This window comes from Melopsittacus undulatus, chromosome 4, assembly GCF_012275295.1.
Source record: "Melopsittacus undulatus isolate bMelUnd1 chromosome 4, bMelUnd1.mat.Z, whole genome shotgun sequence".
In the NCBI taxonomy this organism is placed as follows: domain Eukaryota; kingdom Metazoa; phylum Chordata; class Aves; order Psittaciformes; family Psittaculidae; genus Melopsittacus; species Melopsittacus undulatus.
In genome coordinates, this window is record NC_047530.1 from 16,317,731 (window position 1) to 16,339,631 (window position 21,901).

The 21,901-nt window shown below is 37.3% G+C and overlaps 1 protein-coding gene across 3 annotated transcripts in view; it reads left to right on the top strand.

Moving 5' to 3' along the window:
* SIPA1L1 (signal induced proliferation associated 1 like 1) overlaps window positions 1–21,901 on the top strand; it is a 219,205-nt gene that overhangs the window by 179,008 nt on the left and 18,296 nt on the right. For all 3 annotated transcript variants that reach the window (XM_034062574.1, XM_034062575.1, XM_031051950.2), the window contains 4 exons: window positions 9,131–9,280; window positions 14,332–14,456; window positions 17,376–17,494; window positions 19,901–20,340. In XM_034062574.1, coding sequence (XP_033918465.1) covers window positions 9,131–9,280; window positions 14,332–14,456; window positions 17,376–17,494; window positions 19,901–20,340 — 834 coding nt within the window. The remainder of the gene's footprint in view (window positions 1–9,130; window positions 9,281–14,331; window positions 14,457–17,375; window positions 17,495–19,900; window positions 20,341–21,901) is intronic.

The window sequence follows — 21,901 nt, forward strand, 5'->3', positions numbered from 1 at the left end:
CTTTTAATGTTCATTTTAATTAGTTATAAGGCAACATGATCATGAGCCAAGAGGAAATACCTATCCTGGCATGATTAATCACTAGATGTGTTACAGGATAGTCAGGCTGTGCTTCCTTGTGTTGGATGGTATTGTAAAACTGCTGAATAGTTATTCAAGTTTCAAATGAGTTACCATCAAATTTTTAGATCTAAGTGTTCCTGAACTTCTACATTTTGAAGAACTTCTCTATTTTGAAGAATTATACCAAAATTTTAGGTTGTTTATAGACTTGGTGGGATTGCCTGAAGCTCTCAAGGCAGAAATAGCATCTAACAGGATGTTTAGCAAGATAATTCTTATCAGCATAGAAAGTAAATTTATCTGATTGGGAAGTTTTCAAACTTTTTAGGCTAGAGAAAGGATTGTTCTTAAGTTTGCATTTTTCCAGCGTGGTTTTTTTTTTGTATTCAGGTTTTTTTTTTTGAACAAGACAGTAATTACTATTGAGGTATAAATATTAGGCACATCCTGTCACAGCGTTTTCATTCTTTCACAGGAAAAGGTGTATTTGATAACATTCAAATGAACTGTCATTGTTTGAATTAACACAACAAATCTATCACAGAGTCTACATTTATTAAGAGAGGGAAACAAGCTTGTAGCTTGTATTTCTTATTTTGAACAGTTCCTTAAATTAAAAAAAAAAGCTGTAGACAGATTCTGCATCATTGAAAAATATAAAGCAGTGGAAATAAGATGAATATTGGAGAAAATTTAAAGAAAAAGAATGTTCAAAGATGCTACAGCCAAGACCAAGAAAGTACAAAGGTGAAATTGAAACTTGTGTAGGATATGTTGTTAAGAAATTCTAGTAGTTGTTAAGGACTTAATTTTTCTTACTTCCTTTTTCATTAGACATTCTGCACTCAAACTGATTGGAAAGTGCCCCCCCAGTTGTAGCTTTGTGTAAGTTCAGTAGATGTATATTTAAAGTTCCCATCAGTGTGAGTAGCAAAAGAGAATTTGCCACACTGAAAGCACTAATAATTTCACAGTCAGCCTGATAAGATTGTCTGTGAAAAAGGTTGCAGAAGTCAGGGAGGCACTGGACTTGGCTCTCTAATGACATGTTTGTTCCAACATAACAATTACATGGCTTCAGGCTGTATCTGCTACAGCTGCAGACAGGCCAATGCTGAATTTAAAGGAGTTTGGATTGTTGGGTTTTTTTCCTCCTCTTTCCGGTGCTGTAGAATCTCACTCTGTAGTTACGGAAAGCATAGCAATACCTGGACAAAGTTTAAGGCAGTGGCAGAGGATCAGTTTCAGTTGAGCTGCTGCTTTTTCCAGATCCTTCCATCTCTTCCTGGCATTAATGAAAGAGTTTTGCATAGAGTCTCAAGCTGGCTGTTCCATGACTTGTTCTGAGAAGAGAGAGCCTTTGGCTGTGCTGGGAGGTGGGGTTTTAATAACTGTGTTTTTCTTGTGCATAAAATCCTAATTGGGCAATGTTGTATACCTAAAGCATCCAAGATTTATCCAGTCACTGGATGCTAAAGAGGGGTTTAGGGCCTGACAAATGTTTGCAAAGTGAAAATTGCATTTCCATATACTCAGTATTTATTTTCAAAATATGAAACTTTGACTTTCCATTCCCTTCATTTTCAAGGCATGTAGCTGGGGTGCTTCTCCTCTAGACATTCTGTTAGTATTTTTTTTTATCGTTACTCAAGGCTCTGTTGGATCATTTCATCCTTAAAAGTGTATTATCAAAGTAGCTTTTAAGTGTGGCTGGAAATATTTTGTTTTGGAGGCCTGAAAAATGTCTTGTCTTTTTTGTCTGCTAAACATGTTAGTCTTGGCTGGATCAAATTTAAATATAACAGCAGCTGCATGAGGTTAATGTGTTCCCAGTTAAAGTGAAGAAAAATACATTTTTGGCATTTTAACAGAATACTGGAGGGAGAAAAGGCAATAAGCTCACTCCAAGACTCATTAGTCTGTTCTCTGCATGATAAAAGAAGTTTTGCTTTTGCAGAAGCTCAGATATTTGTCTTCTTACTGTGTAAAATCCCTAAAATCAACAAAGGTGAGCTTTTCATAGCCCTTTTAAATGCTGTCTCATTTAATTTTTCACCAATAGCTCACATTTTTTATGGCATAAAGTCATCTTTCAGGAGGGGCTGGAATCTGTGTGTTTCTGGTGCAGGTAGCAACAATGGTGCTCTTCTGTGCTTTGCTCTCTACAGTTTGTTCTTTGCTGAGCTCTCAGCTGGCTGGAGAAATGGAGGGCCAAGGGTAACCTGGTAACATAGGTACCAGGATCTGTACTGGTGGTCCCTGTGATCCAGAAGAGGTCTTCTAATTAACATGACTATAAACAGTACCTCATCATATACAAGATAGATATTTCAGTCTATCTGCAGTGTTTGCTCTGTAGAACAGTTTTAAGGGGTTTTAGAAAAAATCACTTTTGTTATGGCTTAGTAGTAATGCAGCACAGATATCCTAGATTTTCTTGCTGCTGTTAGAGTTTCACTTCTGAAAAGTGTCAGTGCAGCTGGAAACTAACCTCTGAGGATCACCATCCGTAAATAATTTCACTACTAAATTATAGCTGTAACTTCAGTTTTAATCTTTGGTTGTGCTCTAGATAACACTATCACTTGTGTTTCTGTGCTGAGCCACAGTTCAGTCTTGCTGATATTTGACTTATCTTAATATTTAGTTGGTTCGGGGCTCTTGCTGGCATTTATCTCTCTGTGCTCCTGCCTTCTGACTGCACATTCTTTGTTTATTGAGCTGGATGCAATGATGGCAGATCTCATTTGCCTCTAAGGAGCATCAACCCGTAGTTTGTAGTCTGTTTTAAGAGACGTGGTAGCTGAGAAACCCATAGTAAATTGATTCATGTGGCTTTTTGAGCTCTGAATCCGGGATGATTTTTGAAACTAACATTGATAGCAGTTGCCCAGGACCACAGAAGTTTGGTACCATCATTAGCCATAGCTCCAGCAGGTGAGATTTCAGAGAATGAAATAGAACCATTATATTTCTGACATATCAGACCTGATACGGTGTTCACTTTAATGTGAACAAATCAGCAGTATATCAATGACATATGATTTGAGGGATTTAATTTAAACAAAACCAGCATAACAGGCTGGTGTTTCACCCTTTGAGTACAAAGTGCTCTCAGAGTACAGGGAGTACAGGTGTAACTCTTTGAATTACCTACTGGTGATACTTGACTCGTGATCACTCTATGTAGCTAGAGGCCCTAAATATGCATACAGAGTGAAACTTCAGTCCATTTAAACACGCTAAATTAAACAAAAGTTGTATTACTGCTCCTGAGAACCAGGAGGATTTCACCTCATATATATAAATAATCTTGCCTTCCTGTGGAGACTCCTGTTGTGAGAGGGAGAGTAGCTTGCTTGACAGTCCCTTGACAGTCCCTGATTCCGAGATGGTAAATGCCACATCCTGTCCCTGACTGGCAGAGTACTTAAATTTGTCTTTTATCTTTTATCAGCTAAACCAAGATCCTGGTTGTGTGGCTTCTCCGTGTGCCATAAGCTGTAGCCATCCCAGAAGCTTGTGCATGATAGGGGGTGTGATATACCCACTCAGTGCTGTGCTCTTTGGCCCAAGTGTTTATAAGGTTGGTCTGGAAATGAGTCCCATTGTTTGACTCAGCTCTGTCTGGGGTGCTGTGTCTCCTGCTTCTGAAGGCCCAGGGCACTATCTTCATGTATCCAACTCACTTATGCTTAAATTCTCCCTGTTCCTCACAGTAACCTGGCTCCTTGAATCTATTCATGACAGATGCACATATTTGTAGGCAGGAAAAATAACCTGAAACTTTATTGATCTTATATATCTAATGTTATTGCAACACTGAGAATGAAAAATTTAATAATATAAATGCAGTAAAATCTGAATTATGGCTTCTTTTACAGCATTAATTAGTCCACATGGGACACAATATAGGCTATAACCCAGAGTAAATATCAAGGTGATATGTTAAGGAAAACAACAATAAACCACATATACATGAGGTATGCCAGAGTTAATGTTATTGGAGAAGATGTAATTTTAGAGCTTGATTGCATTCTCTCCTGCTACCTCAATTGTCAATTTTTATTGTGTACACATGGTTTTTGTACCTTATTAAGAAAAAAATGCAGGCAAAGGAGATGAGCTAGTGTTAGATGATAATCTCTTCTGAGTTAACTTACATTGGAACTAGTCTTAACTAAAACTTGATTCAACAAACATCTGATGTGTGAAAACCAGCAAGCAAAGCGTGCGGCTGGACTTGTGCACTTCAGTGTGCAGTTCATTACTGTTCCAGACGAAAGCTCAAGGCTCTAACTAAAAAGTTTCCACGTACAGTCAGTATTTTCAGCCAATTGCAGAACTGATTTATGGCATTACTGCAGTCAAACACTGGCTGCAAAATCCTACAGTATGTCAGTCCTTACTGAGAACTTTGGGAGCACAGCCCTGAAACTTCATAATTTGTTGAACAATGGCTGTGGGTAGTCAGTGACAGTTACTGCCCCAGTAATAGTTTATACGTTAATTCCTGCAGATAGATTCTAGATTAAACTCTCCTGATATTATATAAAAATCCTAATATGCAGCTGCTTAGTTTGGATCAGTGACATTTTTCCTAATACAAACAAGCAAGTGTCAGTGTTCATCTTGCTACCTGTCAAGTGAGCATTGTAGCATGCACATTGTCTACTCACAGGGCCTGAAGATTAGCTATTTTGAAGTTTTCATAACATTTTAAAATTAAAGCATGTACTAACATGATATTATGTATTACACATTCCCTGCTGGTGCCAGGACCTAGAACTCACTGTAGCAATGGAAAATGAGGTTCCTGAGTACACCTGGTTGTAAACCCAATCTCCTGTGTACCAGAAACAGTTGAGAAGAGCCAGGCTGGGTCATGTCAAGAGACCTGGGAAAAGCGTAAGAAATGCTTACAAGTAGAAAGCAACACTTCTTTCCGGATCTGCCAGTCTCCTGGCTGTCTGCTATTGAAGATTGCATGAAGCCAGATGTGTTTCACTGTTGTGTTTAACAGCTGTGGATGCTATCTCTTCATCCAGGTGCTTGCTAATGGGGCTCTTGATAGTTCCATTTACTACTTGCTCTTTTGTCAGGAGGGATAATGAATAATCACTGTTTGCTTGATCCAGTTTAATTCACATTTAGAGGAACTGAAGCAGGTACGATAAAATTCTCTATAATCTGTGGAGCCATATAGCGTACTCAATGTTTCTTCATACAGAAGTCATTCTTTACCTCTTGTCCCAGTGCCTGCTTCTATCTCGTTATGATACATGTTTTCTGAAGAGCAGTGTTCGAATTGAAGGAAAATATTTGAACAGGTATATAGTGTGGTATATGAGAAGTTACAACATAGCAGCATAATTGCATTTTCTGTTTCATTCTCTATCCCCTTCCCCAAAATTGCTGATGTTCTTTTTTTTCCATCTTGAGTTGTTTGGTTTCCTTGTAACATGAGCATTGAGTCAGTGTTTTCAGTGTACTGTCACATCTTGCAATATTATTAGGACTGCAAAAATCAATCACATGGAAGGTAAGCATGCCAGAATTAAGATTTGCTGAGCAGTTTTATTCAGAACTCTTGTGTAACTGTATTTTCTGATGCTTCCTTTGATTAAATTATGAGAATTTCTTTTAACAGAGGACATCTGCCTCATTCAGTTCACACAGTGGATGCAGCTCATTAAAGAAGAGCTATTTAATATTTTATTTTCCTTGTCATTACTCCATCCCTTATTTACTGGATGGCATTCAAATCCTGCTGTAAAGATGCAATTACTAATTCCTCTCTAAGCTTTACAGTGGTGCCCATTACTATAGTTTCTGAATGCTTCATGGGTATTAATTAAGTTTAATTTCCAAAACTCTTATGTGAGAAGAGATGTCTTTGTCCCACTTCAGATTAAGAACAAAAGTAGAGAGAGAAATTATGTTCTCATCATTTGCTGTGTCTTATTTTGGGCATCTCATACTTGGAAGTGTGCCCAGCATTGTTCAGTTTTTATATATTTAAATTACAGCTTCACTTGACTTCAGCTGCTTTGGTAAGTTTTCAGCTCAGAAGTAGATGGGGCCTTGGAATCAAATAAGGCCTTTGAGAAACTCGCAATTAATGACATGATTGAAAAGTTTTCTTTAACAAATATGCCAGTGGTCATATTGGAGTGCTGCAGTTAAGTGCAAGAATTCTATTTGCTAAGTCAGCACTGAGATGCCTTGATTATAAAGCTGTCTTTTGTCTTCTGCCAGCCTGTGCCGCCTCCTCTTCCAAGCTGTTCAGTAATTACAGGAGAAGTGGTAGCACAAAATAAAACTGCATGGGACAGAGGTCCTAAAGGAAGGTGGCACCTGTATATGATCTTATAACTAAAGACCGCCTTAGGCCATAGGCACAAAGAGTGCTAGACTGACATTTTTCCTATGATGTGTATATTACATACCTATACATACTGAAGACATGAGGAAAATTACAGCTAATGACATGGAAATTAATTTATTAGGAGCAAGAGCATGGTTTTGATGTCTTTGTTGTCATGCTAAACAAACATATGCCCATCCCACTCGCTGCCTTCACAAAAGATGGTTTTCTTCCCATGCTTGGCAAGATTCAACCAGTCCTTTCAGGATGAACTAGATCTCTTAGAACTAAATCATGCATGGTATAATCCCAGTTCAGTTGACTGCAGTGAAATTGTATCTGTTTAATGCAATGGATGCTTGGCCTATTTTTAAACTCAGTTATGGGACTCATACACTTAACCATTTCAGAATTTCTTAAAGCTGTCTTTTGAAAGAGATAATAGCTTGTTTTAGTCTGGTTTTTAATTATAAATAAAAGACAAACACAGGATATCTTAACTATAGGGGCATACTGCTAACACAATACTTACTCCTTTTGTCTTGGGAAGTGCCTTTCAATAGATTTCAAAGCAGCTCAAAAAGTCAATTTGAACTAATTTACTCCAAAGTTCTTTTGCCTTATTTATGTTTCAGATAGAATGAATGAAACGTATTTCACTGTTGATATTTTTTAGTGCTGTTTTGAAATGTATCAACAAAATGTATTGCTGCTTTAAATAATAGGATGTCCTACCTGACTGGTTGTTTATTGGTGTTGTTCAAACCATGTTTATAATACAGTTTTGTTTGCTCTTGAAGACTGTCATCTTTGTAAAAAAAAAGCTATAACTCCATGACATAGTTTCCTCTAAACAGTGCTGTCACTTTTTTGGCAAGGCATAGGAAGTAAAGAAAAGGCATAGCTGAATCTGAAGTGAAAATGTAAGCATTTTCAACAGGAAATCATTTTACAGAAATTATTTGAGAAGTAATTGGTTTCCTTGCCATAAATTCTAATTTAGTATTGGGGAAAAAGGTCATACTTTTCAATTGTGTATTGCTCAGCAAGCATAACTGAGTTTTAAATGTGTGTGCCTATATAAGTGAGTGTTACTGAAAGCACGTATTTTTGTTGGCTGAACTTTTTTTTCCTCTTTATAAGAGTGCCACTGGGAAAGCTAACTGCTTGGCTCATGGTTCCCCAAGTTTCCAACTCTTGAACCATGTTCTTTGCAATCAAATATTTGAGAATTGTTGCTTGATAAATGTGAGATAAGTTAAATTCAATTTGATAGGCTAGAAAGGAATTACTGGGTTTGGTATGATACTTGTAATGGTCAGGTGTTAGATCATTCCATTCTTGTCTGGGAAAGAGAGTCATATGCATTTTATGAAATTCCAGATGGTCAAGATGTTTGGTCCAGTCCTACTGCTCTTTCCGTCCTAAGATTTTGTTAGTTTACTGCTTTTGTGCAAAATACTCAGGGGTCAAATGCACATTTTGAGATGTATATACACATATGCTCTTTGGATATATATACACAGATGTAAGTAACATAAATCAGTGAGATGTGGGGGTTTTATCATTCTTGAAAAAGTTTTTGAACTTTAGAAGTTCTTACACTATTGTGGTGAGAGCTGATTAAAATCTGCTGCTCTTCTACAGATATGAAGTGTCTAGGCTGTGACCTTCTAAACCCCCATACCCAAGTTGTGTACTGAGATAACTGTGTGTTTCACTGAAGTCAATATGATTTTGTAATTATAAAGGTTAAGTTGCTGTTTAACTTGTGTAAGTTATTTTTCCTAGACCACATGATCAAGGTTTGCATTCACAGTAGGATTTTATGTTCATGGATGATATAATTTAAACTCTGAAATCCCTGCTGAAGTTGTGAATGGCTTCAGTCACAACCAAGTAGAATAAAACTAGCTTAGCAGCAGTGAATTTGGTTGGGTTTGGGGAAACAAAATGCACAAAGCAAAAGATGATCTCAAAAAGCAAAAGCCTTTTGCTAACTACAGAACAGGATATACGAGTTGGAACAGTGTAAGTCTGCTGCTTCCAGCCATTCTGCCCATGTGCATGTGTTGCAGTTTTAGCCCATTTATTTGCTGGATGGTTATTCTGACAAGAGAAGGCTTCATATGACTCAGGTCTGTATTTTCAGAGTTCTGGTATGTTGAGATAGTTTGATATTACAATGTTTAGTTTTACGGGGGATTTTAAGGTATTTATAAATTTAGTCTTTGATTTAATGTGGACAAGTTTGGTGGCATAAAGATAAACTTGATACTCTTGGAAAAGTTTGCATAGACAGCTCAATACAATTAGTTTAAATTCCAGGCAAGAGTTTGTTTTGAGAATTAGAAATTTTTTGTTCTCTGTGGTATTTGGGTGAGAAATGTCGTATTTCATTATTACTTACAAGCAATCTGTAAAAAAAAAAAATCAAGACTTTCAAATCTGGGATGTTTTTCTAGTGTGTGTCAGGTTTTTCCTCCCACGCTTGCATCTTCATTTACTCCCCTGCATCCAGCTTTTCACAGCTGATTTAATTTCACTATTAATAAGGGGAAATGTCTAATCCTTCAACTGACTTAATTTCTACTGTCTATGATGCTGTGTTCTTTGCTGATGTAAGAATTTGCATGATGTTGTCCATCAAGCTTTGCCCTATGATATTGCTGATTTGACTGGGTGGTTTGCTCTGAACAGATTGTCTCCTGGTTCTGATGTATACGTCACGGTTTCATCCATTGCCTTAGCAAGATCGCAACAGTGCCGTAATTCTCCAAGCAACTTATCATCCTCAAGTGAGACTGGCTCTGGTGGGGGCACATACAGACAAAAATCTATGCCAGAAGGGTAGGCACCAGACTTTTTTCATATTCTTTTTAGGCAAGTCTTTTGTTCGCTGTTCCATTTGTTGTAATGTACATTAAACTAAAGGAGTGCTTCCACAGTCTCTTGTCAGCTGTTGTTTATACACATTAAAACATGATTGTTTTCAAATATCATTGTCATGCTTTTTGGAAAAGTCAAGTTTTTAAAATCTCTTGCTCTCCCCCTTTTCCCTTTGTGAACTAACCTCTTTGGTTCTAGTCTACAACTGCTTAGGTTACTATACAAAGGGACCTTAAAAGTCTACTTAAAAATCTTCAGTAAAGGTACTGGTTTCATGTTGTAAATTGCTTCATTTCACAGGTTTAGATTCTACAACAAATTAGGTAATAGATTTGGGACTTTGCAGTCTGTTCTTATAGTCAAAGCAAAGTAGTGTTGAGTGCAACTAAGACTTCAGCTGTGTAGGCACAGAAATTGCTAATTAATCCACAGCTAGCATCTTTTTTGCATGTTCACAGTCATCCTGTTTTAAGGTGCTGTCTTCTAGCTCTCCAGAAGTCTTCAAATACTCTGAAGTGATCCAATGTCAATGTCAGGGGCAACTTACAGAAAAAGAAAGTAAATCTGTATCCTTTTCAGGGAGCACTGAAAGGAGCAATAAATCAAGTATATCCAAGCAGGGGAAAAAAATTATTGGCAGCAGGAGAGCTGTATACCACATTCCAAATTGCTTCTTATAGAGAATATAACGGGGCAAAACTGCTGATAGTTCACACTGCAAAGCTTCCCCCTCAAGTTGGCTTAACTATGTTGCAGATCATTGTGTGTAACTCATTCTGTTTTGGATCTTGTATAAAGTAGAAGTATCTTCTATTAAATATATATATATATTTTTTTTTTCTAAAATTAAATACCAGAAACTGTTTTGCACAAGGCACTGTCTTTTGCCTGTTTAGGTGCCTGTAAGAGGACAGTGCTCTGTGTCATAGAATTATAGAATCAGCTAGGTTGGAAAAGACCCTTAGGATCATCAAGTCCAACCTTTACCCCAGGACTACCAGTCTAGAGAATGCTGTTCTGGCCATGTGTTTGGACAAGTGCTGCTCGTTGCTCCAGAGCATTCAAGATTTGTCTTCCCTGTCCTCCTTGCAGCTCAGTTTGATGTTTTAATTTCTTTTCTGCTGTGCATCATGGAACTATTGAGCCTGTTGAGGTCATTATTTAACTTTGTGCTTAAGTCCCACAGACAGTAGGAGATTTGCTTTGAACCCATTAAACTTTGCCGTAAGGAAGCTAAGTAGAAGTGTGTCCAGAGCTCTGCAGCCAGAAAAAACATTTAACCTCTTTACACACTGCTTACTTCCTGGCTCATTTATGCCAGCAGAACTTACGTATTGCCTTGAATTCTGAAGAGCAGCTTGTGCTCCCAATATCTTGTCTGCTCTTTTCCAGCTATGTCATTTGCTCTCCAAAAAAGGTATTGCTGCCATATGTTCTTAGACCATCACAACCATAACTGCTTGAGCAGAAAGGGACTTTCAAAAACGCTGGGTTTTTTGTTTTGAATTGGCTTCAGAGCATACCAGCACCCATCCCAACCCTTTTCCATCTTTCAAGTTAATTATATACATATGTTCACTATAGCATTCTTTGAGCATTTTGCAAGTTCAGCAGAGATGTGTCCTAGATATGTTGTCTATACAGTCTTTTTTATTTTGAAGTTTTAATTTGGTGCAAGCGGACACTGTTTAAATGGAATAATGAAGGAAGAGATTAATGCATGAACTTTGCATGTTCCTTATTGGATGCTTTTTTAAAAAGAAGAAATATCACTCATTAAACTCCAATTATTTGACTGTTATGTTCTGTTCTCATAGGAAAAGTACTTTGCCTCCCATACTGTCCTTGTACACATGAATCATATTTACTCAAGACTTTTCAAACATCATCTGCCAGCCTAAATGGAAAGCATGAAAATGTAATTATGAAGGAAACTCTCTTGCCTTGATAAGAAAACCCATGTTTGTCACATTACTAAAAATCATTGCAGTTCCATGTGCATCTTCTGTTGAGAGTCGTCTCAGACACCAGCTTAAGGGCAACTCTGTAGTGATGTTTGATATACCAAGTAGAGCTGCCCAGTGGTTAAACCCCTATATGTTGCTGAAATAGGAGAGAAAGATTGTAACATTTGATTTCTAAGATGGTGGAGAGAAGGATGGGCTGCAGCAGGGGCTTAGCAGACACCACATCCTGAAGGTAATCTTCTTGAGGTGAGGCTCCAGTGTGCTCTAGGTATGCCAGTCCCTGAGATTTCCCATTGCAGGAAGTCTCAACTGCGTAATTTGTGTGTATATTTCCCTCTTGTTGCATGATATGACAGATTTGGAAAGTTTGTGAAACTTAAATGACTGGAAGCATGGGTGTCTGTCCAACCTCTGTCAGATATCGGTAAGAGCAGTAACTGCTGCCTCTTCTAGATTATTGGTCCATATCCTATGCTGGGTATAGGCAAAAACCTCACTGCCTTCAAGAATATCCAGATTAGTCTTGATATACATATGTGTGTTTCATTTACTTATCCTGTGTTTATCTGAAGTTTATCTGAAGGTATGTATATATAATACATTATTGTAGAATGTAAAAATGAAATTCAAAAATAATGAAATAGTGTGTTTTTTCTTATGACATACATACATATATATATATATATATATATATATGTATATATAAAATGTCTGGTTAAACAATTTATTCCAGATTTAGTTCTCCTTCAAGTTTTTTAGGTTCATTCCTACATACCCCAATGGGCTATATATTTAAGCAGCATAGAGTATAGCACCACCTGCATTTATTATTCTTGCTTTGGAATAGCCCACATCATGTAAGAAATGCAGTCTAAAGATATTTCTTGCTGCTAAATGAATAGAATAGTAATTTTAATGAAATAAAATTAGAAACATGTTGGGTTTGTATATCTCTGATCTTGAAAAAAGTCTCAAATTATAAACTATGCCAAATGAAAAATTGACTGCTTTTATACATATGATCACTATAGCATTTAGGTAAGAGGACAATGCATAGAAAGTAAAATATTGATGTGGCACAACTTCATTATAGCAAGGTTTCTTGGGATTTTGACTTTTTCTTTCAGGTACTAACTTCTAGTTATTTTATCATTAAAATATATTCTTCCCAAAATACTTTCCAAATCTTAAAATGTTGAAAAATTACCTCAGATCACTGTTTAAAGAATCAGTCAGCTTTTGAAATGCTGTATTTTAGACTTCCTATGCATGTGTTGAATTGGTATTGAATTCATCATGTTTAATTTAGGTATATGATTAAGTGAAATCTTACCTAAGTCTGTGTGAATAGAAAAAGAGCAGTATTACTCACTTCATGCAGTTTCAATGTAAATTGTTTGTATTCAGAAAGCAAATATATCCAGGTTTTCATTACATTTTTTCTATTTATCAGGCCTCATGTTGACTATACCAGGGAGCAGTGAACAGAAGGGAAATAGGGTCTTTGGGTAAAATTTAGAAGGGACAAATTTCAAAACATGACATTCTGGAGCTGTGCTATGTGTAACGCTGCTTGTCTTTAAGGATGGGAGTGGGATTTTGTTGTTTTGAGTCGTGATGATGCTTTGGTGGGTTCATTTGGCTTACCAAGTACATGAACTTTCAAATGGGATAACCACACTGATCTTTTTCTGACAGTTGCGCAGATGTCTGTTTTACAGTGGAGGTCATGTAGACAGTCTGTAGGTAGTAGAGTAGGTAGAAAGCAGAGTTTGGGTGTTTTATTTTCTGTTCTTACATTAGATGCTTAGTGAAACTCCTTGATATATAGAGAATATATCAGTCTGTTATAATTCTTTTGGGTTTTACTCTGCGCATGTAGAGTTTTGGGAAGCTTTTTTCCTTCAGGGTATGTCTGATTGGGGAAAAAAAAAAAGCCACCTCAAAAATGCATTATTGTTGAGTAATTCTTAATTCTTAAAAACCTGTAAATTCTGAACCCAACTATAAATATTATAGAGTTAAGTGATTTATATATAATAGAGTATTATGGATATAATTCTTACAAGCTTTTAGGAATATAAGGCATATAGACATTATGGCACAGAAGGATTGTGTGTCTCCTTTGTCATTAGATTATTCTCTTAAGAGTTTACTGTATCTTTCAAAAATCCACCTGACTAACAGCATTTACAAAGTCCACTGAACACAGTTTTCCTTTTGCTCTCTATGCTTTCTTCTACAGGAATAGGTATACATGTCCCGCTCTTTTCCTACAGCTTTAGTCCACTTTATTTTGTGATCAAATAATTTAATAATATCCAGAATTTATAATCCCCAGATTTTGACAATCCGTAATACAGTTAGCTTTATAAACACTTGTTTAAAATATTTGGTGGTGCAGTATTGTCCCAGATGAGTCCATGTTGTGTTTGCTTGTATATCTGCATCATCTAGGTATAACCTTACTTAGTCTTTTGCTCAGAATCCACTGAAGTGGCTGAGATCCATGGGATTGCCCAAACAAACTTTCTGATGCTCTCTTTGACAAATTTGAGGTAGTGATTTCCCAGTTAAAAGGATCCATCCTTGATATCCTTTCATAATAAACACACCTCATTTGCCTCTGTGGCTTATGTCCAAACTTTTACGTTTTAGTCATTGTGGTCAATTTTCTGTAATTGTGTAATGGTCTGATCACCTTTCCATGTAAATATCTCTGTAAATGAAAACTAATAATTTATTTCTGAATAGTTTGGTCTGTTTTTAATTGTATGTACTGTAACCAGATGTTCTTGATGAAAGATGCTCAATAAATCAGTATGTACTGTAATCTTACACACTAAAGATGCTACAGGGGTCCTGAAAGCTGCCACAAAATTCAGTGGAGGTGCATTATAAATTCACTCAAGCAGTTGTGCTATGTATTGGTCTGTCCTGTTGCTTGACACTAGCTTCTTAAAAATGCTCTTTACCCCTTATGTGAGATTTATGCATATTTAAAATCATTGTCTGCTTTGTTTTTTTTTTGGGGTGTTACAACAGGTTTGGAATTAGCCGTAGATCCCCTGCTTCCATTGACAGGCAGAACACGCAATCAGATACAGGTGGTAGCGGCAAATCCACACCCAGCTGGCAAAGAAGTGAGGATAGTATCGCTGACCAGATGGGTAGGTAATTAATTCTTTGCTCTCAGCAAGTGGTACTAACTACAAGGTGACTTTGGCAATACCTCTCTATGCAGGGAAAGAACCCTCTTAAGCACTGTATTTCAGTGTCTTTGAAAGTTAGCCTTCTTCATTAGAATGAATAATTAGGTCTGGAACATGTACTAGCTTGTGCCGTCTGTTTCCTTGGGACCTATGAATATCACCTGAGGAAGAACTGATTTCAGTTCTTCATTTGATTGTGGGACTAAATCTGCCCTAATGCTTTTACCCTGAAACACTGTCCTTTTAGAAGCAGTTGGGTAGACACACTTAATTTGTTGTCCTGTTGAGGACTTGTTTGACCTCACCTGCTCTCCTGAGTGGCTTGGCTTAATGTTTGCTCAGTTTGTCTAAAGTGCTTGTGATGCTCCTTCTTGAATGGTGCTATAGAAATGCAAATTGATTGTTTGATCATCAAAGCTATAAATACCATGTACAAAATGAAAAAAAGAAAGCCAATTAAAGTTTAAATAGTGAAGTAAATCTATAGCTTGGTAATCACCTTCCACCAGTGTATATGTTTTCATTGCACTTGGTAATTAAGCTGTCAGCTGAGAGAACATATTAACTACATAAAACAGCTGACTACTAAGAATTTGCATTGTTAAGTCTTCATTTGAAGTTTTTGCACATAGACCTTTTGCTACAGCTATAGCGTGAGTTGAGTGGATACCTGTGAGATTGACACCAGTGGAAATGTCCTGTCTGGAAACAGCCTTGAATCCTACATGATCCCCATGATCAAGATTGCTAGATTGGATTTTTCTGACTTTGTTACCATAATTAAGCAATTCAGTATTTTTTGTTTTCGATATAGATCATCATTTTATAGCCTCACAGCTTTTGTTCTATGTAAATGGATTAATGTTGAACACAGAGTAAAGTTCAGTAAGATCAGTAGGAGTTTAAGGCAAATCACACCCTCAGGTTCTGAAGATATGCTTTATTCCCATACCTTCACAACCTCAGTGATCTGTGCCTTGTTATTGAAGCCATCTGTCAGTCCCTCCTTCACAACTCCCCCTATACTTCTCACTGAAAAGCTGTGATTATACTGATCTGCAGTTCTCATTTTGACAGAACAATTTTTAATCACATATGTTTTGATACTGTGTGATGGTAACAACACATGTAAAACTGATCTTTTGCCTAGCATTACTTGTGCAGACCAACAGTTGGGTGGTGATGCTGGCTCTGAGCAGAGCTGCCAGCAAGTTCTGTTCTATGATGTCAGGTGCCACCATATTAGCAAAATAAGTAAGGCCAAAAAGAACAGGAAAAAATTGTGTGGTAAAAGAGATGCTCCAGCATTTGGCAAAGGCTGAGAAATGCGACCTGGCATATAATCGCTGTATTTTATCTCTTGTGTATTGTCCTGCATTAATAGAGTCGCAGTTGGAAGCTGCATCTTTGACTGGAGACTTTATTGCCAGTCTGGTGAATCTAGGTGAAAGTTTGGTTCTATGACACATAAACACATTTCTACTTGGGATAACCTGTCTCAAGGTAAATAAAGCATTAGGTACAATGAATCCACACACTCACTCCTTTCTGGCCCATTCTTAACTTCAGAAGACCTTTGTACTTTGTGCACCAGCACTGCTTGCTACCATTTGCCAGGGGGATTCAAGTTTGATTTATTTTTTTCTATATAGTGTTTTTTTTTATTTAAAAGGCAATGTTTAATTTAAAAAAAAAAAAAGCTAGCAATGCTGCAGGTCAGGATGAACAAAACTGTTGCTGTGTTGGGGAAAGCACTGCTAATTACCATGGATATTAAGTACTTAATGTTTATAAGCATGTATTCTACTTAAAAGCAGCATTTTTAGAAGTGCAGAATGTTTCATAAACACAGGAGGGGAGATTCATGTAAAAAGTCACAACTGAGATTCTTCTAAAAATACTGGCCTTGGGCTCTGAGAACACAATTACCTACCTGATGGACTGTGTCTGAACACCTTCTACACTTCTGTAGTTTTCTCCTGGGAAAAAAATAAGTTTGTCATAGAGCACTCCTGTGATTGTCCATATGAGTGACTTGAATTCTGTGCACTTTTGTCAGGTTTGTTTAGTTAATGTTCCTTTTGTACACCTATGCAGTTTCCACATTCACAGCCAGCAGTTTTTAAGGGAACATTATGATTTCAACAAATCTTTTGCTGGCTCTTCAGTTAGAAAATGTTTATTTAACTTACCTTAACTTTGCAGTATAACTACTACATATATTTCTTGTCAGAAAATGTGTTTATATACATGATCACTGTAGACTTTTGCTATTATCCTGCCTTGAGTAGAATATGATTTAACAACATGTGGATCTTCGTAATTTTTTAGTCTCTTGTCCATAGGCAATGTACATACAGAGATGCAACGTCAATACACTGTGAAAATTAATATTCTGCTGGTTTAATGCTCTGCTATAGTGCTGTTGGACAACGGGGGCATTAACTAGGTTCGAAAGACCTTTAAGATTATCAAGTCCAACCTTTACCCTAGGGCTGCCAAGGCCACCACTAAACCATGTCACTAAGCACTTTGTGTACATGTTTTTGGAACACTTCCAGCAATGGTGATCCCACCACTTCCTTGGGAAGTCTGTTCCAATGCCATGATGCCACTCAGGTGGTTCTAACAAATGCCAGGATGGTGGCTGCTGGGTTTTCATGAACTTGTACTGGTTTACACCAGGCAGGAATGAACCCTCACTCACCTGTGTTTTGTCACAATATACCTATTTTTTATTTGGAATTAATTTCGTATTAGGTATCCAAAGTTTTGGGATAATATTGGAAAAACTGTAGTGTAAAATGAGGTTACACGTTTTTGTAGCTTGTTGCACTGCGTATGCTTTTCACTACATCATTGTGTGCTGTATTGCAGAACCAACATGCCATCTCCCAGCAGTATCAAAGGTACTGCCATCCTTCAGAGAAAGCCCCAGTGGAAGACTGATGAGACAGGATCCTGTGGTTCACTTGTCTCCAAATAAGCAGGGTCATGTAAGTTATCCTAAAAAAGGAATTATTTTATGTATTGCTTTTGCTCCAAAGACTCTCGATACCACAAGTGTTGTTCAAAGTATATTTAATGTGACTTAAGAAAGAGAGAAAAAAATCCTCAGGCCTTGTTCTCTACTAGAACATGGAGGAAGTAATAGAGCAGACCTGTTGTTTCCTGAATTCTATAGTAGCTAAGCACAGCCTATTGAAATATTTATTAGTTATTGCCAGTTGAACAGCAACTTCTTGTCTGTTAGCTTGTGATAAGCAGAGAGTTAGTGGGAGTTTACACAGCTATTCATAGGCCTCACATGTGAGACCTAAAGTTACTAATACATTTTTAATGCAACACTTGGAAAGCCACTTATTTAAAACAAAATAGTGCTCTTGCTTTTGGGTTTGTATTTTCCCCATTTTCCTCATGTATTATTTCCTTTCCATAACCTACCTTTTACACTGGTAGAAGACTTTGTCTGAAAGGTCTGCTGGAGTCCTGCGGAAAAAAAAACCCAAACCATTCTTGTTTTATTCTTGTTTAAGATCTAAACAGCAAATTCTGTCCTTCTGTCTCTGCAGAGTTAGATATTCACACCTTTTTGGAGGCTCTCACTTCCTGATTTATGTACAGAGAGATAGATAAATATTCATAAATAATTTTCAAGACATTTTAAATTTAATTAGAATTAAAACCCCCACACCCTTTAAACTGCCCATTAAGCTGTATCACTTTATTTATATAATTGTCTAAATACAGAGTTGTTGTATGATTATACTGCAAGTATTACTTGTACTTATTCATGTGTCAGATAGTCTTTAATTGGTTCCTCTTAGTTGCTCCTGCTTACCAGCATTCTTCTTTCAATACAATTGGCTGTGTTGCTTTTAATTCATAACAATACATCTTTATTATTTAAAAAAACCCCAACACCACCACACCTGTCCATATTCTTAGGAGCACAAGCTAGTCTTTATATTTAGATTGACCTGCTTTTCATGAGATGTGTTTAAATGCATAATAATGTCATATAAAACTCATTGCTTGAGTGCAAAGCATAGCAGTGGAATTATTATTGCTTGTGTTCTTCTCGTTTAGTCATTGTTAAAGTAAATCTTTATTATGTGGACAGATGGATGGGGGAGTGATGCAGCTCTTAATGAGGAGCAGTAGCTTTAATTGGAGATAACTAGAAGCCCAGATCAACTTATTTAATATTCCTTCTGGCTTTCTTTCAATTCTTGCTTTAATATAAGAAGAAGTGGATGCTGAGATTTCTTGCTCACAGTTTACGTCCATTCCCTATTTTCCCTCTTTTCCAGTAAAAACAGAAACAGCATTTAATTTTTTATGTTTAGCTGGGATCTCTGTGCATGCCTATTCAGTAAAACTCCAGGGGCAGACAGATAGGAAAGGTGGTTCTAAGTCTCCTTTCCATCCCTTCCCTTATTCCAAGGCCATGTGGTCACCAAACAAGTCCATTGCCTACCAAAAAACTGCTTCAGTTCTGACTTAATAAGAACTTAGATAAATTCTGTAGATGAAAACTAAAATTAAGGAATTCAGATGGGTATAAATACTCCAAAGATAGGTGAGATACTAAGCAATGATGAACATATGGCAAGAAATTCTTCCTGTAGTGGTATAGTCTAGTGATGCTCAATACAACATTGAAGGCATTCAGTTTGTTCATAACATCAGGTTGTAACCAAGGACAGAACATACAAACCAGCCAGACACGGGCATGCCCTGATGGGATGATTTAAAAGCAGTCCATTAATGCTTCCTTCCTTGCAATTATGCCTCTTGGAAAACAATTTCAGATTAGTAAAATGGCATTTCAGTGGTCATTTGCAAAGGGCACTCCTGCTGAGGAGGAATTATACCCTACAAAGGGGTAGGAAGGAGCAATGGTTATTTCACCCTAGTTTAACCTGTTGATAGGCAATGGGATTATTAAAATAACATGCACTTCCTGTGAATTGGTTGTATTTTATGTCCTAAAACATTGGAGTCTTAAAATAATAATATTTTTAATTATAGTAGTTAAAAACCAAGTCTACACAGCTCATGCAATTTCATTGGAAAGCTGTGTTTGAAAGGAAACAGCATGAAATATTTTGGGACAAAATACAAACAACTCTGACTTTTCCTGAACAGTTAAGACATGGCTTCCAAATTCGCATGAAAGCTCTTTATGTGCACCCAGAGAAGAGCACATTCATTACATTGGAATGAAAGTTTTAGTTTGTTAGTCTCTTCAATGTATCTATCCAATCCTTCAGGGTAGAAGAGCTCCTATTGTGCAGTGATGACTTTTTAGCTATTTATTTCCTCCTCCTCTTTACTGCCATAATTCTGAAATAAACCTACAAGTTTGTTCTTTTTTTGGATTGTTGTTTCTTCTGTAGTCTGACAGCCACTACTCCAGCCATTCCAGCAGCAATACTCTGTCCAGCAATGCCTCCAGTGCTCACAGTGATGAGAAATGGTATGACAGTGGAGAGCGCACTGAATCAGAGCTGAACAGCTACAACTACCTTCAAGGGACTTCCGCTGATAGTGGCATAGATACCACTTCCTACGGACCTAGCCACGGCAGCACTGCCTCCCTGGGAGCAGCAACATCTCCCCGTACAGGGCTAACAAAAGAAAAAGTGGCACCACTGTGGCATAGCTCCAGTGAAGTGGTCTCCATTGCAGACAGGACATTAGAGAAGGACAGCCACATGGACCGAAAGACCGAATCTTCACTGAGCCTGGATATTCACAGCAAAAGTCAACCAGCCTCCAATCCTCTAACAAGGGAGAACAGTGCTTATAGTCTTAGTGATGCTGTCTCGCATACAAGGTAATTTTCACTGCTTAGGAGATTGACCCCTCCACACCCATTTTCCTATTCTCATTCTGAACTATCAAAAGTGAGAAGTAGATGTTGAAGAGACTGGTTATGTTAATCAATGTTCTGAAAGATCTCATAGTGCAGAATGCTTGAATATTAAGACCACCTTTAGTCTTTGCATCTCCTACTGCTTATAACTAAAGAATGTCTTTAAGAGTATATTCCATACAGCTCCTACTAAACTAACATAAGACAGATGTGTGTGATATGTTCATAAGGAATATCTTGCAACAACTACAGTTCATATGTGGATCAGAAAGGAGATCAGTACATTTTATTCATGAACAGCTTAAAATGGGCATCTTTTTTAGTCTTGCGGGTACACATTTCAGATGTTTCTCACTTTTTTTACCCAGTCTTGTTTAGAAATCTGCTTGCAGTCAGTATGATCAATGCTGAGAGGAGGTTGCTTGGTGGTGCATGTAGATTTTAATCTCATTTTGCTGCAGGCTTGTGGGTATGACATTACAGTCACCTTCCCTGTCTTCCTCAGTTTTGCCAATGTTAAAATTGGCATATCAAGTATGTGTGTAATGTGCTTGAACACCTCAGATGGGAGATATCCACTATACACATTAACCAGAGCTGCCAGAGGCAGAAAATATTCTAAACCATTTTCATAACCTATTTCCCAAAAGGCATTCAGCGTGCTTTTTGAAAAATACTCGATACTGTGTCATACTAGCAATAAGAAAAAAACCACAGCTCTTTCAAGGAACGTGTATGATAATGATAAATTGTTGGCCTTGTGGAGCCTAACTATTGCACTTTTATTCTTGAGGCACCTCAGGTTTGATCACGCAGCTAAAATGCCTACACACTGGGAGTCTGAAGCAAATTTTTACTTATCGTTTTGAGCAAGGCTACATTTATGCAAGGCTAGATGTTTGTCAGACACTTCAACAACTCGTACAGTAGCTGCATATCGAGGGTTGTCATAGAGACTGTACTGAACAGTCTCCATGTACTTTGTAATAGTAATTTTGACTAAGTAAGCTATTAATGGTCATCCTGCTCTAGTTTTCTGCTTCTCCTGGTTGGCCATTTTTGGCACTAAAGTTCGTATTCAGTTGCTATAAATCCCAGCTAGGTCTTTGAGACTGGTGTTTGCAATCCTTGCATGAAGGACTTCACAAATCTGTAAACAACACTGTGCAGAGGGACTCTAGATTTTGGGTAATCTCAGCATGTGCTCCTTGAAGGTTAAAATCTATTTGGTAGTTACTTACAGTTTTATACCTTTTCAGACAAGCATGTTCATATCCATTTTTTAAGTATTCATTAGAATTCACCACATGCCCTGCAATACGTCTGAATATAACTAGCAGCAGCTTTACGGGAGATTCTTACACAGTTAGTAGCATTTCCATTTGGAAGGATTTGTTCAGAAGCAACTCAAACCCTCAAAAAATTAGATGTAATTCTTGGAAGCTTTACCATAAAAGTGTGCCTAAAGTGAATGCTATTTTTGTACATTTGTACAGTTCTGGTTCGCTTTTCTTTGAGCACC